Source organism: Microtus ochrogaster, chromosome X (assembly GCF_000317375.1).
Source record: "Microtus ochrogaster isolate Prairie Vole_2 chromosome X, MicOch1.0, whole genome shotgun sequence".
NCBI lineage: Eukaryota > Metazoa > Chordata > Mammalia > Rodentia > Cricetidae > Microtus > Microtus ochrogaster.
In genome coordinates, this window is record NC_022026.1 from 22631232 (window position 1) to 22653036 (window position 21805).

At 47.8% G+C, this 21805-nt stretch overlaps 3 protein-coding genes across 4 annotated transcripts in view; 2 read left to right on the forward strand and 1 right to left on the reverse strand.

Annotated features, from left to right (window-relative positions):
• The window catches only part of Med12 (mediator complex subunit 12), a 25330-nt gene extending 17446 nt beyond the window's left edge, over positions 1 to 7884 (reverse strand). For both annotated transcript variants that reach the window (XM_005358586.2, XM_005358585.3), the window contains exons 1-15: positions 7605 to 7884; positions 6995 to 7099; positions 6603 to 6794; positions 6311 to 6470; positions 5687 to 5868; positions 5415 to 5525; positions 5048 to 5302; positions 4275 to 4421; positions 3854 to 3953; positions 3602 to 3738; positions 3240 to 3371; positions 2214 to 2340; positions 1016 to 1245; positions 541 to 621; positions 260 to 430 (exon numbers count right to left, since the gene is read on the reverse strand). In XM_005358586.2, coding sequence (XP_005358643.1) covers positions 260 to 430; positions 541 to 621; positions 1016 to 1245; positions 2214 to 2340; positions 3240 to 3371; positions 3602 to 3738; positions 3854 to 3953; positions 4275 to 4421; positions 5048 to 5302; positions 5415 to 5525; positions 5687 to 5868; positions 6311 to 6470; positions 6603 to 6794; positions 6995 to 7099; positions 7605 to 7703 — 2229 coding nt within the window. In that variant the 5' untranslated portion in view covers positions 7704 to 7884. The remainder of the gene's footprint in view (positions 1 to 259; positions 431 to 540; positions 622 to 1015; positions 1246 to 2213; positions 2341 to 3239; positions 3372 to 3601; positions 3739 to 3853; positions 3954 to 4274; positions 4422 to 5047; positions 5303 to 5414; positions 5526 to 5686; positions 5869 to 6310; positions 6471 to 6602; positions 6795 to 6994; positions 7100 to 7604) is intronic.
• Positions 7885 to 13582: 5698 nt separating this feature from the next.
• Il2rg (interleukin 2 receptor subunit gamma) lies at positions 13583 to 17328 on the forward strand. Its single transcript, XM_013350510.1, has 8 exons — positions 13583 to 13703; positions 13918 to 14056; positions 14275 to 14456; positions 14661 to 14800; positions 15401 to 15563; positions 16026 to 16122; positions 16313 to 16382; positions 16717 to 17328. Exons 1-8 carry the CDS (start codon positions 13589 to 13591, stop codon positions 16900 to 16902), a joined length of 1092 nt encoding a protein of 363 aa, XP_013205964.1. The 5' UTR covers positions 13583 to 13588; the 3' UTR covers positions 16903 to 17328.
• Positions 17329 to 17714: 386 nt separating this feature from the next.
• CXHXorf65 (chromosome X CXorf65 homolog) lies at positions 17715 to 20836 on the forward strand. Its single transcript, XM_005358589.3, has 6 exons — positions 17715 to 17926; positions 18046 to 18132; positions 18333 to 18467; positions 19861 to 19929; positions 20396 to 20562; positions 20718 to 20836. Exons 1-6 carry the CDS (start codon positions 17902 to 17904, stop codon positions 20808 to 20810), a joined length of 576 nt encoding a protein of 191 aa, XP_005358646.1. The 5' UTR covers positions 17715 to 17901; the 3' UTR covers positions 20811 to 20836.
• The last annotated feature ends 969 nt before the right edge of the window (positions 20837 to 21805 follow it).

The following is a 21805-nucleotide window of genomic DNA, read 5'->3' on the forward strand; positions in this document are numbered from 1 at the left end:
CTGTAGACCAGGCTGGCCTCGAACTCACAGAGATCCGCCTGCCTCTGCCTCCTGAGTGCTGGGATTAAAGGCGTGCGCCACCACCGCCCGGCTTCCTGCCCTCCTCTTAAGAGCATGCTTTGTATCTCTCAACACTCCCATGTTCAAGCCCCTTCTCAAACACACCCACACCCTTGGGAACAGGTCTAGCCCCTCAGCAAATTCCTTGGATGAAAATCTGGGCTCAAAACAAGCCATCACAAATGTTGGAGAACAGTACCTGTGGGATTGGAAAATGTGTGGCATACTGCACATGTCGTGGCTGGTCATAAAGAACCCCAAGTGTCCCCTCGATCTTCTCTTTGGGTGGGGGCTTCACTTCCTTTTCGACATCTGGTTTCTCAGGGGATGGACTTCCCTTCCCCTCACAAGGCATAGTAGGGGAGAACAACTAAGAGGGCGAAAGGCAGCACGTTCAGAAGCAAAGGAGGCAAAGAAATTCCCAAAGGAGGCGTAAGGGGAGAACCAAGGTGCTAGATTCTTCCATGCTCAGGATCTTACTGAGAAATCGGGTTTCTCCATGTCTTCAAAGAGCACACTGGAACTAGGGTCGATGTCCATAGATTCAGAGAGCCCTGGATCCTGCAGGCACACAACAAACTGCATTTCTTAAATGCAGCTTTAAATGCAAAAACAACTCCCTGCTTTAGTCCCACGGAGTGCTTCTTCACTGTCCAGGAAGTTCACTGAGAACTGAATCAAGGAGGCAGGAGGAAAGCCCAAGTTCTGCATTCAAACCTTGTCCAGTTACTTAACCAGTAAGTAAAGCCTCAGTTTCCATCGGCTTTAAAAGGAAGGCAGGAGTACGTCACCGACCTTTCGTGAAGAGCAAGTGAGAAACTGACATGAGACTATTCTATAAACCACGAAGTTCTAATACCATTCTTGGGTAAAAGAGATGCTCGGAAGCTTCTAGAAGCTGTGAAAATGGGAGTGTCAAAATGTAATAATTACTAGCAAGGAAAAGGACACACACCTCTAGCTTACTACTGCTGCTGCCTTCAGCTTCCTTGCGCTCTGGGTCATCTGCAGGATCATCAAAGGGAGAGGGAGGCCGAGGACCAGGGGCTCCAAATGCAAGGTCCCCCCGAGAGATGAGAGTGCAGGTGTACATGTTGTGGGAGAAAACATCGTGTCGGATCAGTTCACAGAAAAGCAGTACTAAGTTAAAGAATTCCACTCGTTCACTCTCACTGCGGGGATCAGCTAGAAAAGAATGAGGAAAGCTAAGTTAGCAGAACACAAGACGGGACAAAAAGAGATAGGGACATGCTTCAGTAATGGTGCTCTTAGAATACTACAGAGATATCCCTGAGGCAAGAACAGGAAGAAAAAAATCCAGAAACTGCCTACACATACAAAGTATGGTTGGTGGGGCTGGAAAAATGCCTCAGTGGTTAAGAGCATTCACGGGCTGCTCTTCCAGAGGGTTTGATTCCAAGCATCCTCATAGCAACTTACAACTGTCTATAAACTCCAGTTCCAGGGCATCCAAAGCCCTCCACTGGCCTCTGTAGGTACCAGACACGCACATGGTGCACAAACATACATGCAGGAAAAGTAACCATACTCAAATATTTAAAAAACGGGTGGCTACAACACTTCATGCTGTCCACCACCACCTCAGAATGAACAGACTATCATTGCTCCTGTGCATATAGGAAAAATGCTTTGCTCAAATGTTCTTGTGTTTATTCTTTGCATTTCTCTATTCTATGAAAATTGTGAGACCATCAAGGAATAGAATTATGCCTAAAAGTAATTTTTCAGAGTCAAAGACAGAAGTATAGACTAGAAGGTCCTTTTTTGTGTCCTTGAGGCAGAATTTGTGTAGCTTTGACTATCCTGGAACTCTGTACAAAAGGCTGATCTCAAACTCAGAGATCATCCACCTGCCTCTGCCTCCTGAGTGCTGGGATTAAAGGCGGGTGCTACCACTGCCTGGCTTTTGCTTTTTTGACGGTTTTTCTGTGTAGTCCTGGCTGTCCTGAAACTTGCTCTGTAGACCAGACTGACCTTGAACTCAGAAATTCACCTGCCTCTATCTCTAGTGCTATGATTAAAGGTGTGCACCACAACTGTCCAGTGCCAGAAGGTCCTTCCTCAAGTTTTCTGAGTACATAGCTTATAACTGAATTTAGGCAAGGTAACTAGAAGATTATAGGTGTCCATACTCAGCATGGGAGCCTGTGTATCCAGAAACTGCAGGAGGACATCCTGGAATATGGGTGCACTAGGAGCAGAAAGGGAACCAGAGGCGATGGAACCCTTCTCATCAGCTGCTTCAGATTCTCCACAACGCTGCAAGACGAGAGAACAAAGTGAGGAGTGACTTTTCCCTGATTCTTCACTCTTCACTGTGTAACCTCGGGAGTCACCTGTCTTGCCTCCATCCCATACTTCTCATTTCCTTTGCCACCTCCCAACTACAGCCTTGATCTCTTCTCTAACCAATTAATCCATCAGCTCTTTTCTATTTGTGCCTTATGTCCTTAACATTCCCTGTAAGGTCTCTGCCACTTTTATTTATTTGTTTAGTTTCGTGAGGCAAGATCTCACTATGCAGCTCTGGCTGGTCGCAAACTCATAAGAGATTGGCCTGCCTTTGCCTCCCAAATGAGTGCTGAGATTAATGCCATGCAAGACCATGTCTAGCTTTTTTTTTCCCCAAGAGAGGGTTTCTCTGTAGCTTTTAGAGCCTGTCCTGGAACTAGCTCTTATAGACCAGGCTGGCCTCGAACTCACAGAGATCTGCCTGCCTCTGTCTCCCAAGTGCTGGGATTAAAAGGGTGTACCACCATGGCTCAGCCCAGCATTTTTTTACAACTTTGTTTTGAAACAGAGTCTATGTGGCACTAGCTGTTCCAAATTACACCGGGCTGGCCTCAAATTCAGAGATCTGCATGCCTCAGGCTCCTAGGTGCTGGGATTAAAGGTGTCCACCACCACACTCAGCTTTTTTAACTTTTGAGACAGTCTCTCTAGCTAGGCCTGGTTGGCTTTGTAACCATGATCCTCTATATAAACCTTTCACATGGTGGAATTACAGGTACGTGCCAAGACGAGAGCTCTCTATGGGTTCTTTCCAATCCTTCAGGCCCAGTCCCAGTCCCACTTCTATCTCAATCAATCACTCCAATGTGTCCAAACCCAGTTATTCTTTCCATTGGGCAACTCACTCCCTTTTCTTAGCCTCTAACCTCAGCCTCAATTTCGGCTTGTCTCTTCTCCAGGAGCTTGGCTACTACCATAGCACGATGCCGACCAGAGCGCTTGCAGCTCACAGCCCATTCACATAATAATGATACCACAGCATCATCATCTGAGGAAATCTGCAAGCAAAGGATTTGATGAGGATAAGTAACGGAAGGCTGGGGACGAAAGAACTGAGTTCCTCTTTCAAAAACATAGGCCCCACCTAAAAACATCCTGGGACCAGGCACCAAGAAGATCATCAGTTCAGGGGTCTCAGGGTCTCCTACTATCAATGTGTTACTAACCTTACCCTTATCCAGACTGCTTCTCCTGCAAGGGTTTTGTTCTTTCTGTTTCTCTTACTCACCTCATGACCATCCTTACTAGGCCCCAGTCCAAAAATTCGATTACAAAGGGAGTCAAGAGAATTACTAAAGTCAGAGCGCTCAAAACTATGGCTGTCTAGTACTTCTAAAGTGTGGAGCACCCGTCCAATGGTGAAACCTGAGGACAAAACAAACAGCAGAGGGGAGTTAGCCAGAGGTTCCGTGTATTCGGAGTCTCAGATATCTAGGCACCCATCGCCATCCTTTCTTAGCTTCTGCCTTCTGACACCCACCTGCAGTAGCTTCCTGGCACTTATCAAAAGACCAGCGAACCTCAACTGCTTGTCCTCGCTCCTTGATCTGCTGTTCAATCTCTCGCAATTTTGCACGCACCTGCAATAATTTTTTTAAAAAGCTTTAAGGAAACAGATACATAAAAAGCTAAAAGAAGAATAGCCGAAAGCTGGGCATGGTAGTATATGCCTGCCTGTAATCTAGCACTTGGGAGGCAGAGGCAGAAGGATCACCATTAAGTTCGAGGCCTGCCTGGTCTACAGAGCAACTTTCAGGTCAGCAAAGGCTACTTAGCAAGAGTCTGTCTCAAAAAACAAAGCAGAAACATAAAACAGTAGCAGACCCCAAACCACTATTTCTGGAAAAACAATTTAGCATCGCATCACAACTTTGAAATACCAAGGTAGTGTTTAAACTTACCTGCTGAGTGAAGGCACTATTACCCTCTGGCATGGGCAAGTTGGAGGGAGCAATGGGCAGGTGGTCAAGTGGAGAGCCAGTCTTAATTCGACTATCAGTCAATGAGTAGTGCCAAACTAGGGCACTGGGACAACACAGGAGGATGGTCTGCCAGACGAACAGATAAGTCAAACCCAGTTAGCATGGATGCCTCTCTAGAATCCCCACTTCCGAGTCACCTCCCTTAGGTTTCCCATCTGAATTAGGTTTACTATGACTGAGTCCTTGGGGCAAGTATCATCCCCTCCTCCTCACCTTCCTCTTTTTAATTATTTGTATAGTATTTCAGACAAGGGTTCAATTGGCTATGGAGCTTATGCTGACTTTGAACTCACAATCCCCCTGCCTCTTCTTTCTAAGTTTGGGACTGTACACACTATTATTCTCAGCGCTTTCCTAAGAAGCCTTGGGCCTACTACTTAGTTCTGGGAGAAAATTCCAAAACCTCTAAAAGGGATCGTCCTATTACAGAGAAACAGCCACATGGTGGTAGTGAATGCCTTTAATCCTAGCACCTGGAAGGCTGAGGCAAGCAGTTTTCTGTGAGTTCAAGGCCAGCTTGGTCTACAGGACAAATTCCAGGACCAGCTCGGAAAAACAAACAACAAAAAAAGCAGAGAAACACTAATTCTTGAATCCTCAGTGCCAGCTCCCACCTCTGAGTTGGACTCACCCCGTTCTCCAGGATGAGCGCTGTTAGTTCTTTACACTCTCTTCGGCCCTCTAGTACCTACCTGAAGGATACAGCTCAGGCCAAAAACCAGGGGCCGGTGCTGAGGACACATAAGCAGGTCACTAAAGGGAGTCGAGGGTGTACTGCTAGTTGGGGGCTGAGGTGCAGGAGTGGTGGGCAGAGAGCTTGTTGACTGAGCAGATATAACATGAGATGAGTGACTGCTCACGCCATCCAGCTGTAGAGCCAGTCTCCGGGTACAGAAGTAGGCAAGGCGGCGGGACAGATAGGCAGACTGGACAAATTCCCCTGAGTACTGTGAAGACATGACCAACAGAGCCCCTAGTTTTCTCCAAGAGACACTGCTCTCTGATCCTAACCCTTCCTCGGATCCCTTCAAACACTCCCTCTCTAGGTCTAGGTCTTACTCGAAGCAGTAGAGGAAGCAGCAATTTAAGCAATTCGTCCTCTCCAGGGCGTATTTTCTCAAAACACTCAAGCACCCAAGTCAGGAACTCATGTCTGTCCAGCATTCCATCCTATGGATAGCAGGGAACTATTAGAGGTAAGGCAGATAAAGGAAATGGAAGGATGAAGAGAACCACAGTGAGGGCAAGGCAACGGGCAAATTCCATTCTATACCGACAACACAGGGTAAGGTGTAAGTCAATGCCATGTACGACATGCCCCTTGCACCTACCTGAAACATGAACATGGCGAGCTTCTCATTGTAGTCCCACTGCCTGATTGCCACCTCTACATCATGGGGCAAGGGTCCTATAGTAGAACCACAGCCTCCACTTCCTGCAGGCCCTGGCCGATAGTATTCAGCCATCTTCTGTAGCTGTTCCCATAAGTACTTAGTAATGATTTGAGTCCATTCTAAAGAAAATACAGAAAAGGGAGATATTTGATAGTATTCTTAGGCTTCGAATACTCCTGTCTCCCCTGCTTCCACTCACAATCACCACAATCCCGAGCTCTATTCATCCTCTTACCCTGGAGACAAATGGCACCTCCTTAAAGCAAGTAATCACTATGTCCATTGAAGTCGCAGAGAATCGTCTGCCTACTCTGTTGGCATTCACCACTTTCTATATTGAATTATGCTACATATGCCTTCGCATCTCCACTAAGATCCAAAGAGCAGAGATTATATGCTGGTCATCTTTACAGCCCAGTACCTGACCACGGTAGATAAGCAAATCACTCCATGCTTACCAACTGAGTGAGTGTGAGATTCACGCAGAAGCAAGGAAAACAGACTAAGGCGTCTGTCACTCCTTGAAGCCATCGGTGACACACCAGGTGTGCAGTCACTTACCCGTGAAAGGGTCAGCAGTATTTTTCTTCTTAACCTTAGTCTCAGACATTGCTGCATAATAGGCACAGGTCATCTTAATGAGCCAAGCAGCCCGCATCACAGGCACTGTGTATTTGGCTAAGTATCCAAACACTTCTTCCTTTTTACTGAAAATGGGGACCTGGATGGACATCACAAACAGTGAGGTCTCTATTACCCCAGGAGTTGATACCACGTAGCTTAGTATCAGAACATAGGTAGGTACCTGACACATTCCCCACGTTGACCCTAAGAACGAGAAACAGTACCTCACCTTTTTAGCTAGGTTTGTGAGTGGTTTGGTGCCAGCCAGGTCGGTGAACCAGGTGTTAATAGCACTCTGAGATCGTGCAGTCACCAGCCAGAAGTTGTCCTTCTGGTTCATGAGGGACTTTTTGCGACTGGTATCAGAGAAAGTATTGCAGCGTAACTTCTCGGCAATAATGCTGCTGAAGTTGGAACTGATCTAGAGGAAGAAAAGTGTATCTCAGTGCGGTAAGAAGGGGTACCCAGGTGCCACTGTGGTAGGGAGCACCAGGTTGGCAGCTGCCCTGGGTTACGAACTCTGCCATTTAGGTTATCCCTTTAAGTTTTCCCAACCCAGAACCTTTGCTCTTTCCCAGATGCTTTCCAGCCTTTTCCTTCAGCCTGGCAGGGTTCTCTCACCTTGGCAGGATTGAAGTTGACGTTCTTGGCACTGCCATGTTCATCCCCAGAGACAGCAGGCTGGTTATTGAAACCTTGTTTTACATTCAAAGCCGTCAGTTCATCCTAAGGCAGAAAAACAGCATTTTAGCTCACTCCCATTCGCCTTGGAGAAGAGGGTGTAAAAAAGGGCAGAAGGGAAGAAAGGGAGGAGGATTCCGAGTAGAAGAGGTTGTTATTTAAAGCCCAGCCCTAATGTTCATTCGGACCCCACCCTCACCCCCACAGTCAATGAGATTCCCACATCCCCCAGAGAGACCTCAACAGCACTCTTCCCTTGCAGGCACCTCACCAAGCTGGCCCTAACAACTTTCTGAGGTTTGTGTGTGAGCGCCCGCACGAGTGTGGAGGGGGGCACCTCTGGCGTGGCTCGCGAGCCATTGCCTGTACACCAACCGGAACTGCCGGCAGCCCCTACTCTCCGGCACCAGTCCACTCTACTCTTCCCCCTTTTGGGACTTTTGCTCTCACCTAATCGCCCCGCCCCCCCCTTCCCTGAACTGTCAGTGTCTCTTCCTATGATACTAATCACCTGCCCGGACCCCGCGGGAACCTGGATTTGTGAACGCACCTCTTTCTGTTTGGGATCTTGAGGGTACACATCGGGAGGCCCCAACCGCAGCCGCTTCAGGGGTCGGTGCTCGTAGCTCAAGATCCCGAAAGCCGCCATCTTGCCCAGCCCGTACCGCCGGAGGCGCCTGCAGGGCCAGGCGAGGTGGGGAGGGAAGGGGCGGAGGGCCGAGGACCGGAGGGAGCAAGCCGGGCGGCGGTGGAGAGGACTGAGGCCGAAAGAAGGGGGGTGGCGGAGGCGGGGCACGTTAGAAACTCTCGATTACTGCCGGAAACTGCCGAGGGACGCTGGGTACCGTCGGACAATACTGACTGCAGAGGGGGTGGGGCCTCGCCAGCGCGGGGCGGAGCACAGCCCGGGAGCTTTGGGCCCTAGGAGGGAAAGTCAATTTCACCCACTAAAAATCCACCCGCATGGCCTGTGCTGGAGGTGCAGAACTGAAATGGGGAAGGCTGCCGCTGGGCTGAGCTCTAACTGGAACTGGGTTCCCGTCGCCTCACTCAGTTCTTGGCCTAAAATAAGTGCTCAGGAATGTTTGGTTTGGTTAATAACTGCTTCTTTTACTAATCACTGAGTTTCTTAGTTTCCACATCTGGATAATGGGTATGCTAATTCTTCCTTTAAACGACAGTCGTAAAGATTAGAGACTACCATTGTTTAAGAAAGCACCTATGGACCGAGATACAAAAGATCCTGTCTCAAAAAAGAAAACATCTGTATAAAGCTGAAGTGCTTGCTTTCATCTCCCCCGGCAGTTACAGCCCCTCTACACCAAAACTTTCTAATCTTGTTTTCTGTTGTTTATTAAACCTTAGTCAGGCTTACTCTGTGAGTTTGAGACCAGCCTGGTCTATAGTGATTTCCAGGGCAACCAAGTCTATGTAATGTGATCCTGTCTCAAAATACCAAAAAACCAAAAAAAAAAAAAAAGTCAGGTTGCTGGCACACACCTTTAATCCCAGTACTGGAGAATCTCTGGGTTCAAGGCCAGCCTGGTCTACCCAGGGAGCTAGCTCCAGGACAGCCAGGACTACACAAAGAGAGACCCTGTCTCAACAACCAAAAAACAAACCAACCAAACAAACAAACAAACAAAAAATGCCAACACAGACACAGATGTGGTGATGTCAGCAGGCCGTCCACAGCAGCATACTGACACCCTATCTCAAAAAGACCAAAGGGTGTAGCTTAGTGTGTTGCACACCTGTAATTCCCACAACTCAATAGACCGGCAAGTTCACTTCCAGCCCTAACTACATAGTGATACACACACCTCATTTTTGAGACAGGGTCACCCCACTGTAACCACAGGTGGCCTGGAACTCTCTATATAGCACAAGCTGGCCTAGAATTCACAGAAAGCCCAGAGAGCCACCTGCCCCCTAAAGCTTCCAGGCCCTATCAAAAGAAAAAGGGAAAAGGAAGAGGAGAAAATGGTCATGTTCTTCACAAAACAGTGTTTATACAAAGTATCAGATGTTTTCTATCATGAAAAATTGCATCTATGAACCCACAAAGTGTCCATGCACTTCCAATTTAAAGGCCAGCCAGAAGGCAGAAGATCTTTGCCACTGCAAAGTACCAGAATAGACTCCTTCCTTTTTATATGATGGAAGCAGAGAAATGACTCTTGCAACCTGTCCTCTGACCTCCACGTACGTACATACAATAAGCAAACAAATAAATAAATGGAAAAAAGAATATTTGCCAGGCTTGGTGGCAAAGGGCATTAAACCCTAGCATTCCTGAGGCAGAAGCAGGCAGTCTCTGTGAGTTCCAGGACAGCCAGGGCAACAGAGTGAGACCCTGTCTCAATAAATAATCAATTTAAAAAAGAGGACCTGCAGAGGTGGCAGAAGGATTAAGAGCACTGCCTGCTGTTCCAGAGGGCAAGGAGTCAATTCATGACACCTATCTGATGACCTAACAATAGCCTATAACTCCAGTTCCTAAGGTTCTGACGCCTTCTTCTGGATCCTTTTGGCATATGGTGCATAGACTGACATGCAGGCAAAACACTCAAACACAGTGAGTAAAAATTAATAAATCTTGGAGCTGGGCAGTGGTGGTGCGTGCCTTTAGTCCCAGCACTCAGGAGGCAGAGGCAGGCTGATCTCTATGAGTTCAAGGCCAGCCTGGGCTACAGAGTGAGTTCCAGGACAGGCTCCATAGCTACACAGAGAAACCTTGTCAAGAAAAACCAAATATTAATAATATATCTAGGGCTGGAGAGATGGCTCAGTGCTTAAGAGCATTTGTTGCTCTTGCAGAGGACCTAAATGGGACTCCCAGCACCCACATGGTAGCACCCAATCCTTCATGACTTCACTTCCAGAGTAGCTGACGCCTTCTTCTCACCTCCACAGGCACCACGCACGCATGCCATACATATACACACATGCAATCCAACACTAGTATGCATAAAAACAAAATAAATAAACCAAAAAATTATTAATTTTTTTTTCGAGACAGGGTTTCTCTGTGGTTTTGGTTCCTGTCCTGGAACTCACTCTGTAGACCAGGCTGGCCTCGAACTCACAGAGATCTGCCTCTGCCTCCCAAGTGCTGGGATTAAAGGCGTGTGTCACCACCACCCGACTGAAGCTGGTTTTCTTTATTTGAGAGGGGGTGGGAGGCTGGGGGGTGGTGTTTCACTATGTTGTACTGGCTGTCCTAGAGCTTGCTGTATCTAGACCATATAGAGTCCCAGAGATCCTCCTGCCTTTGCCTCTCCTACGCTGGTATTAAAGGTGTACCAACATACCTGGCTCAAGGAAGCTGGTTTTCAAAGAGTGAAAATTTGCGTGCCCAGGGGGCTGGAGAGATGGCTCAACGGTTGAGAGAACTCCCTGCTCTTCCAGAGGACCTGAGTTCAATTCCCAGCAACCATATGGTGGCTCACAACCATCTGTAATGAGATCTGGCGCCCTCTTCTGGCGTGTGAGCATATATGCAGGCACAATGTTGTATACATAATAAATAAATAAATCTTTTAAAAAAATTTGCGTGCCCAGTATTACATAGGTGATAGTCTGTCTATTATGGTATTTTTTTAGAGAAAAAAAATGTTAAAGTGCCATAATTGAAGTACTAAAATCAGGACCAGCAAAATGGCTCATCAACTAAAGGTGCTTGCCACCAAGCCCAATAGCCTGAGTTCAATCCCCAGGACCCATATGCTGGAAGGAACTTACTTGTTCACACAAATTTGCACACATGCACACAAAATAAGTATCTGGTCATGGTGATATAATGACCGTAATTCTAGCACTCTGGAGAGAGAGACAGACTGATCTCTGAGTTTGAGGCCCATAGAGAGTTTGAGGACTGCCAAGGCTACATAGAGAGACTCTGTCTCAAACAAACAAACAAACAAACAAACAGACAGCAAGATAGATAGATAGATAGATAGATAGATAGATAGATAGATAGATAGATAGATGAATTAACGAATGAACGAATGAATGAATAAGTAGCAAGTGAAATACTGATAAGGGTCCCACAAGTCTAAATCCTTAGCAGTGGGGCCACTGGAGGAGAATTACAAAGGCCACCTTAAAAAACTATAATCTTATTGCGTAGAGGAAAATCTACTGGTGTGACTTTTGAGTCACCTCTGAAGGCCTTCAAAGACAGAAATGGCAGCTAAAGATAGTGGTACATGCCTGTAATCCCAACACTTTCGACTGGAGGTGAAAGACCAGGATTCTAGATCACCTTTAGCTACACAGTGAATTTGAGACTTTGTTTGAAAAAATTGGAGCAATTTCAGGTTCCTGGCAAGGTAGAGTTAGTTCCGTTTGCTTAATATTGCTGTGAAGCTGAAACTGCTCCAGTTCACTCCCTCGGCCTCCTCATCTCACCCTAGAATGGTACATTTTGTTAAACTGCTGAATTCATATTCTACATTGGTACATCATTATCACCCAAAGTACAGAGAGCTTTTTTTTTATATAAGTACAGAGAGCTTTAAGGGGAGGGTAGAAAAATGCCGCCAGGCATGGTAATGCATGCCTTTAGTTGAGAGGCAGAGGCAGGTGGATCTCTGAGATAGAGGCAACCCTAGTCTACAAAGTGAGTTCCAGGACAGCCAGGGCTACACAGAGAAACCTGTCTCAAAAAGACAAAACAAAATCAAGAAGGGGGAATTAACCTGGAGTCTTCCATCCCCACCAGCACTGAATGAGAGTTCTTATTGCTTCCGGTTGATTCCCCTGGTAACTCAGGTTTGGTGGTAGAGTTTGGCCATTCTAAGAGGGGATTCTTCTCTATGTTAGGCAGTAGTGAAATCAAAGAGTATGCAAACATGTATGCAGTGTGGCTAGTATAGATTAATGGAATCTTAATTCTAAAGGCTATGGATAGTGTCTGAAGACTGAGGTGAATAACCCCCTCTGTCATAGGCCAAATGGTAGCCTCCCAAAAGACATGTGCACTCCAAATTGGTGATTTTCTTTGACCAAAGGGGTTTTTAGAAGGTATGGTTAAGGTGAGGATCACAAGCCAAGCATGCTGGCACTTCCTTGTAATTCCGGGCACTTTAGGAGAGGGAGACAGAGGGATCAGGAGTTCAAAGCTGGCCTCACTGCATACCAATTTGGGGCCAGCTGCGTCCATGAGACCCTGTCTCACCATCGCCACCCCACCTTTCCCAGAGAAAGAGAAGTAACTAAATTGACCAAGATGGAAAGAGGGTATTTCAAGGGCACTTTACTGAAGAGATGCTTTTAAAGCAGAATCTGGAAAAAAAATGAGTGTAATTTTAGCAGAGAGAAAATGGAGTAGCAAATCAGGCTTAGGAAAAGAGCATCTGTCTGGTTCCGACCTTTGTACAACTGTGTTTCAGAGATTCTCCACATCTATTCTGGAGAACTCATTACAGTAGATTGTATTATTTATATGTTCTCCCACTTATCTATGAGCTTCTAAAATGATGACATCTTATTTGTCCTATGTTCTCAGAACATAAACACTGTACCTAGCACATAATAAAGACTCAATAAATGTTGGCTGGATAAACAATTTCAGTAAATGGCTTCTCTAATCAACCTTGTGCTTTGAGGGAAGGCAAATCTAGCCACAGAATGAAGAAAGGACTAGATAGAGAGCAGGCCCTTTAGAAAGGGGACAGGGATAGTCGTGACTTAGAGGTAATGAGAGGTTGATTTAGTGCAGTGGCTGTGGTACCAGAAAAGAGGAAACTGCTGGGACAAATACCACAAAACCAGGGCTGATTGGATTCCCAGCATGGGAGAGAAGGGGGATATGAAGAGGATCCTGAGGTTTCAAGTTTGGCAGGTGATGATACCTTTAACCAGGACAAGAAAGACAGGAAGAGAAGCAGATGTGCAGGGAATGGAGGAGCCTGAAGCTAGTACCGTTGTTCCTTCATTTGAGAAGCCAGCTCTAGCAGTGTTAAGAGGGACCAAGCTCAGGCAGCAGCCAGGGGTGACTATTCTAGTTCAGGTTAGGTCAGAGGAAAGACAGCTAGCTATATATGTGCCCACATGAATCAAGCCAGCATTTTCCATCCTCCCAAGACTGTAGGACTTTGATAGAGGTTTAAGGGTGACTTAGTCAAGGAAGGATCATAACACAGAATGAGGGGTGTTCAAACTCTCTACTCTAAAAGATAACTTAGTGGAGAATGTGATTGGGAATGATGGAGTGTAGTGGGGGGTGGGGATTCAGCAGCTCCTTCTTTGACCTAGGTGGCCTGAAGATTCTTAACTCTGCGAGACTGTTGTTGATCAAGTATTAATCTTGACCTAACATCACCTTGCAGCAGAACCCAATCTCCCAGAGGACTTAGCCTATGTCACTGAACTCATTTACCACCCCACCCCCCCACAGACGTGGTTTCTAAGGTTCTTTCCACCGGATGCTACGACAAAAGGAAATGTATGGGTGGGGCGGGGTTTTCAGAAACCAGTTCAAACCACACAGACTACACCACTACGCCGAGAGAAAGAGGAGCAAGCGCCATGTTGAAACCATTATTGCCACCTAGATCCTTCTTACTGCTTCAGCTGCTCCTGCTAGGGGAAGGGTGGAGCTCCAAGGTTCTCATGCCCAGTGGAAATGAAGACACCAAAACTGGTAGGAAATCTAGGACCAGAGGGGGTTGTTGAGAGGAGAAAGGCTATGGGGAAAGGACTGTATGGAAGAAATCTGGAGCCTGATAGTGGCCATTATAATGACTCTAAAGAGTAGAGTGGGGAGGGCCTGGGCAAGGGCTCTCTGCCTCACTCTGCTTCTCCTGATCAAGATTTCTTTTCTTCTACTCCACTACTTCATTTTGTTCCCAAATTAGGTTTCTTCCATGGACACATCAGTGTTCCTCCTCGGCCCCTCCCAGAGGTTCAATGCTTTGTGTTCAATGTCGAGTATATGAATTGTACTTGGAATAGCAGTTCTGAGCCCCAGCCAATCAACCTGACTCTGCACTATAGGTATGAGAAGGGAGGGTGGGTAGCACAGGAAAGAAAAGAAGGTGGACTAGCTGAGAGAGACTGCATGGGAATCCAAAAAGAGGGTAGCCAGCTTCTCAGGCACCATACTGGTTTCTCATGGGCTAAGTTGTCAGTTCCCATGAGATGAGGCTAGGCTATGGATGTATGCAGCGCCCACGTTTGCCCCGTCATCCTTCTTTCTTATAACCGTTCTCTAGGTACCAGAGATCTGATAATAAATTCCGGGAGTGTCGCCACTATCTGTTCTCAGAAGAGATTACTTCCGGTTGTCAGATACAAAAAGAGGAGATCCAGCTCTACCAGACATTTGTGGTCCAGCTCCAGGACCCCCGGAGACCCCAGAGGCAGGCTGAACAGAAGCTAAACCTGCAGAATCTTGGTAATCAGGAAAGAAGTAACCAAGAGGCCAGGGAGTTTGAGGGCACTGAACTTTAAGGATTTTTTTCCTTCCTCGTTGTTGGCCAGGGGCAGAAGGGAGAAGATAGGGGTTTGGGATGGGGGAGGGGGAGGGATAAGGAGAATTACCTCCAAGATCCTGACTTGTCTAGGCCAGGGCAATGACCACACGCACACATATCTCCAGTGATCCCATGGGCTCCAGAGAATCTAACCCTTTACAACCTGAGTGAATCCCAGCTAGAGCTGAGCTGGAAAAGCACATACACGGAACACTGTTTGCAACACTTGGTGCAGTACCGGAGTGACAGAGATCGAAGCTGGACGGTGAGAGACTTGCGGGTGTGGATGCGGTAGCTAAGGCCAAGCAAGAGAGGAGAAAGAACTCAACTAGCCAGATAGAAGGACCTAATGCTAAGCTCCAGTTCTCTGCCTCCCAGCTCCTCTAGCCATACTTTCTTTCTCTTTTTGCCTTTGGTTTTCCGAGACCAGACTGGCCTCGAACTCACTGAGATTCACCTGCCTCTACCTCCTGGGTGCTGGGGTCAAAGGCGTGCACCACCACCGGCTGGCTTCATTTCTTCTATCACCACCAGTGAGCTTTCGCTCTGACTCTCCCACCCGTCCTCTTCCTGATGCATTCATGAGGGAGACAGTGAGTGGATATGGAGGGGAGATCCACTTCTGAGCCAAGTTAGAAAAGGGACCAGCGCGTTGTGAGTAGTCAGGAAAGAAGCAAAGTAGACCTGGGAGGAACCAGAACCAGTTTCTTGTTTTGTTTTCCTGGAACTGGAAAGAACCAGAAGTCGGAAGAACCCGAAGATAAATTGGAAGAATCAGAAGATGACATTAAGGTATAGGCAAGAATGTTTCCATTCTCTCTTCCTTTATAGACAACCATCTTTCCCCCATCCTTCTTCTCCCCAGGAACAAATAGTGGATCAGAACCCTAGATTCTCCCTGCCTAGTGTGGATGGGCAGAAACTGTACACATTCCGGGTTCGGAGCCGCTTTAACCCACTCTGTGGAAGTGCTCAACACTGGAGTAAATGGAGCCAACCTATTCACTGGGGAAGCGAAACGGCAAAGGGTAAAGTGACCCAAATACATGACCCCTAAATCATAAACCCAGTATCCCAACCTTTGTAACACACTACCACTATTGTTTGCTTTATCTCGCTATTTCTAAGCCTCTACCTCCACCCACTGTTCAAACTCAATCATTATGAAACAACGTTTTCTATGTAGGGATGAGAAGGGGTGCAGCCAGAGTAGGCGAGTGGCTCCCCAAAGGGTGCTCAAAGGGAATATGGAATGTGTAGGAGGTTTGGACAGCATTCCATAGAATCTGCAGAGTGGAGATACCCTTGGATCAGGGCTGACCTCTTTGATTTGGTTTATCCGTCTGTAAAATGTAGATAAACACTGTTCCTCCCTTTCAGGAGCTGTGGAGAAAGTAAGCAGAAGGAGTGTGTTTGGCAGGGTGCCTGGCATCCATGTCTTATGAGTGCCACAAACGCAAGGCTCATTTTCCTTTCCTTTTCTTCTACAGAGAATCCTTCCGTGTTTGCCCTGGAAGCTGTGCTCATCCCCGTTGGCTCCATGGGATTGATTATTACCCTGATCTTTGTGTATTGTTGGCTGGAACGGTGAGAGTTCAGGAAGCCCTGAAAATGAGGTGGGGGGTGGTGGGGTTATTTCAGGATTGGCAGAGGGAGAGCATCAAGAGCTATGATGAGGGCTTGGAGAGGAAGCTGGAGGTTCCACGCTGACCAGTTGAATGCAGGGTCATAAAGGAGCTTTAATTTAATGCTTCTGCTCCCCCCTCTTTCTGCTCAGGGCAATGCCTCGAATTCCCACCATCAAGAATCTAGAGGATCTGGTTACTGAATACAACGGGAACTTTTCGGTGAGAACACCGCCATACGCATACTGCAGGCTATCAGCTGCCAACTGCCAGCTAGCAGCTAGCGAGACAGACTGTGAGGGGGGCAGAGTGGAGGCAGGAGGGGGCCTGCATCATCAGGATGTGGCTGACCAAGTGGAGGGTGGGCTAGGCAAAGAGACAGAGCAAAAGAGATTTGTGATGCAGATGGCAACTGTGGTATTAGGGGCCCTGGAACTTGGGTATCCTTTCTGTAATCCCAATGGTTGCAGAGTTTTGAGGGCTCCTTTGGCCCCAAGCATGGGTCTTTTGCTTCCTGCCTCTAATTGACCTCTGACCTGGGGATATCTGTCTTTAGGCCTGGAGTGGTGTGTCTAAAGGGCTGACTGAGAGTCTGCAGCCAGACTACAGTGAACGGTTCTGCCTCGTCAGTGAGATTCCTCCCAAAGGAGGGGCCCTAGGAGAGGGGCCTGGAGGGTCTCCTTGCAGTCTGCATAGCCCCTACTGGCCTCCTCCATGTTATTCTCTGAAGCCTGAAGCCTAAGACTCAATCCCTTGATGGAACCTCAGGGTCCTCTCACCCTAAGTGATGCTAACTTCCCCCTGCTCATCTTGCCATTCTGAATCCAATGCCCATTGCTTCCTCCCTGTGGCTAAATTTCAATTTCATGCCCCTATGTAGCTGCTTGTCCACTCAATATGCCCTACTTGAGAAATGCCCCTTGCCCCCTTTACCTGCGCAAGCCCCACCCCCACTCCCTTCTGGCACCTTCCCCTGTTTTTGGAGACAGTCTTACCCTATAGCCCTGGGTGGCTGGGGACTCACTATGTAGGCTAGGTTGGCCTATAACTCAGGCAACCCTCCCACCTCAGCCTCCAGAGTGTTCCGGTTATCTGCATGTACGACCATGCCCAGCATGGTCCTTCTCTGTTACAGGATCCTTTCTCCCCTTTCCCACCTACCATTCAATTGTTTGGGAACCAACAAGAAATAAAGTTTCTACCAATGATCATCAGAAATGTCTGTTGTGGGGTTGGGAAGCAGGGGAAGCATGGAGTTGGGAGGAATGGTGTAAGGGTAGGGAAAAAAAGACAATGGTACTACAGGAGCAAGAGCGCTACAAAGTAACTAAAGGGAGGACTGTTCTTCTAACTTACTTTTCTCTGCTAAACTTCTGGGCTTATTCTGGGGGCCAGTTTAGAGTTGCATTTGCTGTGTTGTTCCAGCTCCTCAGAGTTCTTTTACAGATTCCAGCCAGTGTCTTCGCCTCTTGGTCACATTTCACCTAGTCTGTGTGCCCCTTCTGACCTCACAATCCTCCAGCTGCAGCCTCAGACCCCACCCCTCCAGATGCTGATCATCCCTAGCTGCCAAAAACACTCTCTTGTCTGCCCGGTCTGGGCCTTCTTCACCTTGTAAGAAACACCTGCCCCTTTGGTCATCCAACCTTATGGGTACTCTCAGGTGCCTGGGGCCACTAGAACACCTGCCCTCTGCATGACTCACCAGGAGATCTTTGAAGAGTGAGATGATCTTGATAGCATGTTTATCTTCGTCAAACATGGAGGTGAGGGACAAGCACAGAGCAAGTCTGGGCATGGACCTGGGGAGGGCTGAGGACGGCAGAGATCACAGAGGGGATGGACCCAGAGAAGGGCCCGCATACCTCTGTCCCATCTCTTCTAGATAACCAAGAGTTTCTGGTCAACAGCAACTGCTCTGTTCTCCTGTTGCTACATTACATTCGAAAGAAAATGGGGTTGCGTAAAACAGGTAAGTACTTTGGGGAGGAGCAGCGGCTGAAGGTCAGAAGCCATAAGCTGACTCCGGCATCTAAACTTTCCTCCCAGCAACAAGAGCTATCCTCACATCCCTGAGCCCTCCTCAACTCCAGCCCATTCTGCACTGGGTCACTAGCCCTTTTTACTTGTGTTCTCTCTCCTTGTCTCAATTACCCCGTGGCCTTCCTTTAGACACCATCGATTTGTGTGACGAAACTGGGACCATGAAGTTACTTTTCTTAACAAAGACACCTGGGGACTACGCCAGCAAATTCCTTACAGCACGAAATACCTACTACGTTTGTAAAGTAGAGCGTGGAGCAGCAGGTAGAGGCTTGGGGTATTGGCCATAGAGTCCCACAAAAGGGATTAAAATAAGGCCCCTTTCTCTTGTAATCCCAGCACTCGGGGAACTTAGGCAGAAGGATTGTAAATTCAATTCAGGGCAGCCTGGGCTTCATAGCACAATCTCATTCCAAACACCACACACACACACACACACACACACACACACACACCAACAGCAACAAACATAAAGCAGGGCTGGCTGGAATGTAGCTCAGTTGAGTTGGCAGAGTGCTCACCTAGCATGCATGAAGTTCTGGGTCCCATCCCCAGCACACACTCTATGTGGTGGAGCATGCCTATAATCCTAGCACTTGGGAGGTAGGGACAGGAGAATCAGAAGTTTGAGGTCATCTTTAGCAACTGTGAGGACAGCCTGGGTTTCATAAGACCCTGCCTCAAAATAAATACATTCTTTTTTTTTTCTTTTTCTGAGACACAGTTTCTCTCTGTAACAGCTCTGGCTGTCCTGGAACTCGCAGAGTTCCCTAGTTCCCTGCCTGCCCCTGCTACCCAATTGCTAGGATCAAAGGTGTGCACCACCACACAACATAAATACATTCTTTTTTTTGTTTTTTTAAAATATTTATTTATTTATTTATTATGTATACAATATTCTTTCTGCGTGTATGCCTGAAGGCCAGAAGAGGGCACCAGACCTCATTACAGATGGTTGTGAGCCACCATGTGGTTGCTGGGAATTGAACTCAGGACCTTTGGAAGAGCAGGCAATGCTCTTAACCTCTGAGCCATCTCTCCAGCCCAAATACATTCTTTAGAAACTGAGGTAAGGAGGATTGAGAGTTGGAGGCCAGGTTGGGCCATATAGCAAGACACTGCCTCAGAAAACACCCACAGGTTGGAGCCAGGAACATTGGGTGTTCAAAGTGTACTTGGGCTATATGAAATCCTATACCCCCCCCGACAACAAATTAGTAAATAAAATAGGGTATCCTTAACCAGATCCAAATTGACCATGTCTAATCAGCTCAAAGAAGGGACATTGCTTTGATGGCAGTAGGTTAGGTTCATATATATACCATGTCGCCCTACTTCATCCTACGGTTCTTGTAGGTTTATGCCAAAGGGGAGGGAAATGTGCACGAGCTCAAGTAAATATTTAGTGAAGAATCCTGAAATAATGGGCTTCAAAAAGTCAGAGACTTGCTGGGCAGTGGTGGTGCATGTTTTTAATCCCAGCACTAGGGAGGCATAGACAGGCGAATCTCTGTGAGTTCGAGGCCAGTCTGTTCTACAGAACAAGTTCCAGGACAGGCTCCAAAGCTACAGAAAAGCCCTGTCTCAAAAAACCAAAAAAAGGATAGAAACTTGGTATGTCTCAGGGGCTGGAAATAGCACAATGCTATGTTTACAGGCACCAGGATCGAGAATTCCTACAAAGCTGTTGTGCCCCTCTTGAAGAATCCAGAACCTGAACTAGTTGGTAAGGCATGTGATGGGGGAGGAAGGGCATAGGAAGTTATGTATGTAGCTGTGTGCTGGGCATAGTACCAACACTGGTAACCCTGGTACTCCCGAGGATTTTGAGTTAAAGGCAGCTGAGGCTGGATGTGGAGAAGTCTATCAGGGAAGGGAGGGTATGAATGTGGGGGTGGGGCTAGCACACTGGGGTAGGTGGGATCATAGGAGCTTAGGAGAAGGGGGACAAGGGTCTAGGTCAACTCTTTAGGGGGTTGTCTAGTTTAAACTAACTATACTTGTCACTCCTTCCCCCATGTCCTTGTCGTCTTTTCCATTTCCCAACCACCTGTGGGAGCCAGCCAAACACCACCCTCTCCTCACTTCCTCTGTAGGTCAAGTTACCCTGACTAATCAACGGAATGATGGAGGGTCATGTTGGGTTCCATATCTCTTCCTCAGAGGTGATGCTGCTTTTTCTTGTTTTCTAGAGTCCCTGCGCACACAATGTGACTTTCTGGAGAGAAGCCGAATAAAGATGCTTAGAACTCTAGAGGCTAAGAGATTGGCAGCCATGGAATCCTCCGTAAATCTTTCAGCAAGATCCCCCAAGAGTGGTGGAACCCAGCAGAGCGTTAGTCAAAGCAGTCAACAGAAGGTTTGTGCCCTGCTGACCCCTCAGAATTTCCTGTCTAAATCTCATGTCTATGTTCATCACCTGACTCCAACCTCTCTTCTCCTTCCTTCGGCCCTAGACAGTAGAAACCTTTCCTGCAGAGCCTCGATATTAATAGCTTTATTTCTCTTTTCTAGTGTAAAGTTGGACGACCAGATGAAGATGGGCCGGCTCCCACCCGCAGACCGTTCTATAAGACTAGAGCAGACTTTCTCAAGAGACATCGTTAACTCAATAAATGACCAACTGAGAGCAACAACTACCAGGGGAGAGCATGAAATTAGTGGAATTTTATGTGAGGCCTTCTTTTTCTAGAAAGACTCCTTCTCCCCGTATCTGCACAAAGGCTTCAGTAGGCTGCAGGCACCAGGGACGCTGAGGGTGGACCTGAGCGACAACAGAGGGCTGGAGTGAACACTTGTGGGGTGGGGGGTGAGGAATGACTGTGAAGTCTGGTTACTAGACTTTTAGTACAATGAGCCTTTGAGGGCCAGAGAAGGGGGTGGGGTCTTCTCAAACCAGACTACCTCCCCTCGGGGGAGGCCTATCTTGCAGCCGCCCACTCCGGCTGGGGTTAGGTGTCCCTCCCCCACCACACTCCATTACCTCCCAGGCTGAAATTCCCCCACCTCCCAGCCTGTGGGCAGTCCCTCCCCACCCGCCCTTCAACTAACTGCCCTTTGCTTTTCCGCCTCCTTCCCTCCCCTATATTGGAGGGGGGCAGCAAGGCTGCAGAAACCAGAAACCAGATCTGATTATAGACATTTATTGAACTCATTTATTGATTTGACACACTTCCCCACTCCAACCTAGCACATGATACAATCTGGGTAGGCCAGGCGCTGACACAGGAAATGATGGGAACCCACAGCAGGGGTGGGGGAGGGGACAATGCAAAGGACGCTAGGGGGAGGGGCTGCTTGGGGGCTGGGGTGGAGGAGCCCCAGATGGCCTCTCTGGCAGGTGCTAGTAAACCTGATCCACATTCCCCCCATCCCTGCTCATTTCCCAGACCCTCAGCCAAACTCCCCAAGCTCCCCCTTCCCTGTTCCTCTCCACAGCCCAGCCTGCCACCACACAGTCTTCCACAGAACCCTGGCAGTCCATGACTGGGAAGAAGGGCAGGGACAGCTGTCCCAAGCCTTGAACAGGGAGGTCTCTGTACCTAACTTTACTACCCTAAATCCTTCCTTCTTTCACGCCCCTCCCAGGCCCTAAGCCAATT

Coding starts and splice junctions, on each gene's coding strand:
- Il2rg (XM_013350510.1), top strand. CDS start 13,589: ATGTTGAAACCATTATTGCCACCTAGATCCTTCTTACTGCTTCAGCTG. Junction 13,704..13,917: donor AAATGAAGACACCAAAACTG/GTAGGAAATCTA, acceptor TTCCCAAATTAG/GTTTCTTCCATGGACACATC. Junction 14,457..14,660: donor GCTAAACCTGCAGAATCTTG/GTAATCAGGAAA, acceptor ACATATCTCCAG/TGATCCCATGGGCTCCAGAG.
- CXHXorf65 (XM_005358589.3), top strand. CDS start 17,902: ATGTTTATCTTCGTCAAACATGGAG. Junction 18,133..18,332: donor AATGGGGTTGCGTAAAACAG/GTAAGTACTTTG, acceptor GCCTTCCTTTAG/ACACCATCGATTTGTGTGAC. Junction 20,563..20,717: donor GTCAAAGCAGTCAACAGAAG/GTTTGTGCCCTG, acceptor TCTCTTTTCTAG/TGTAAAGTTGGACGACCAGA.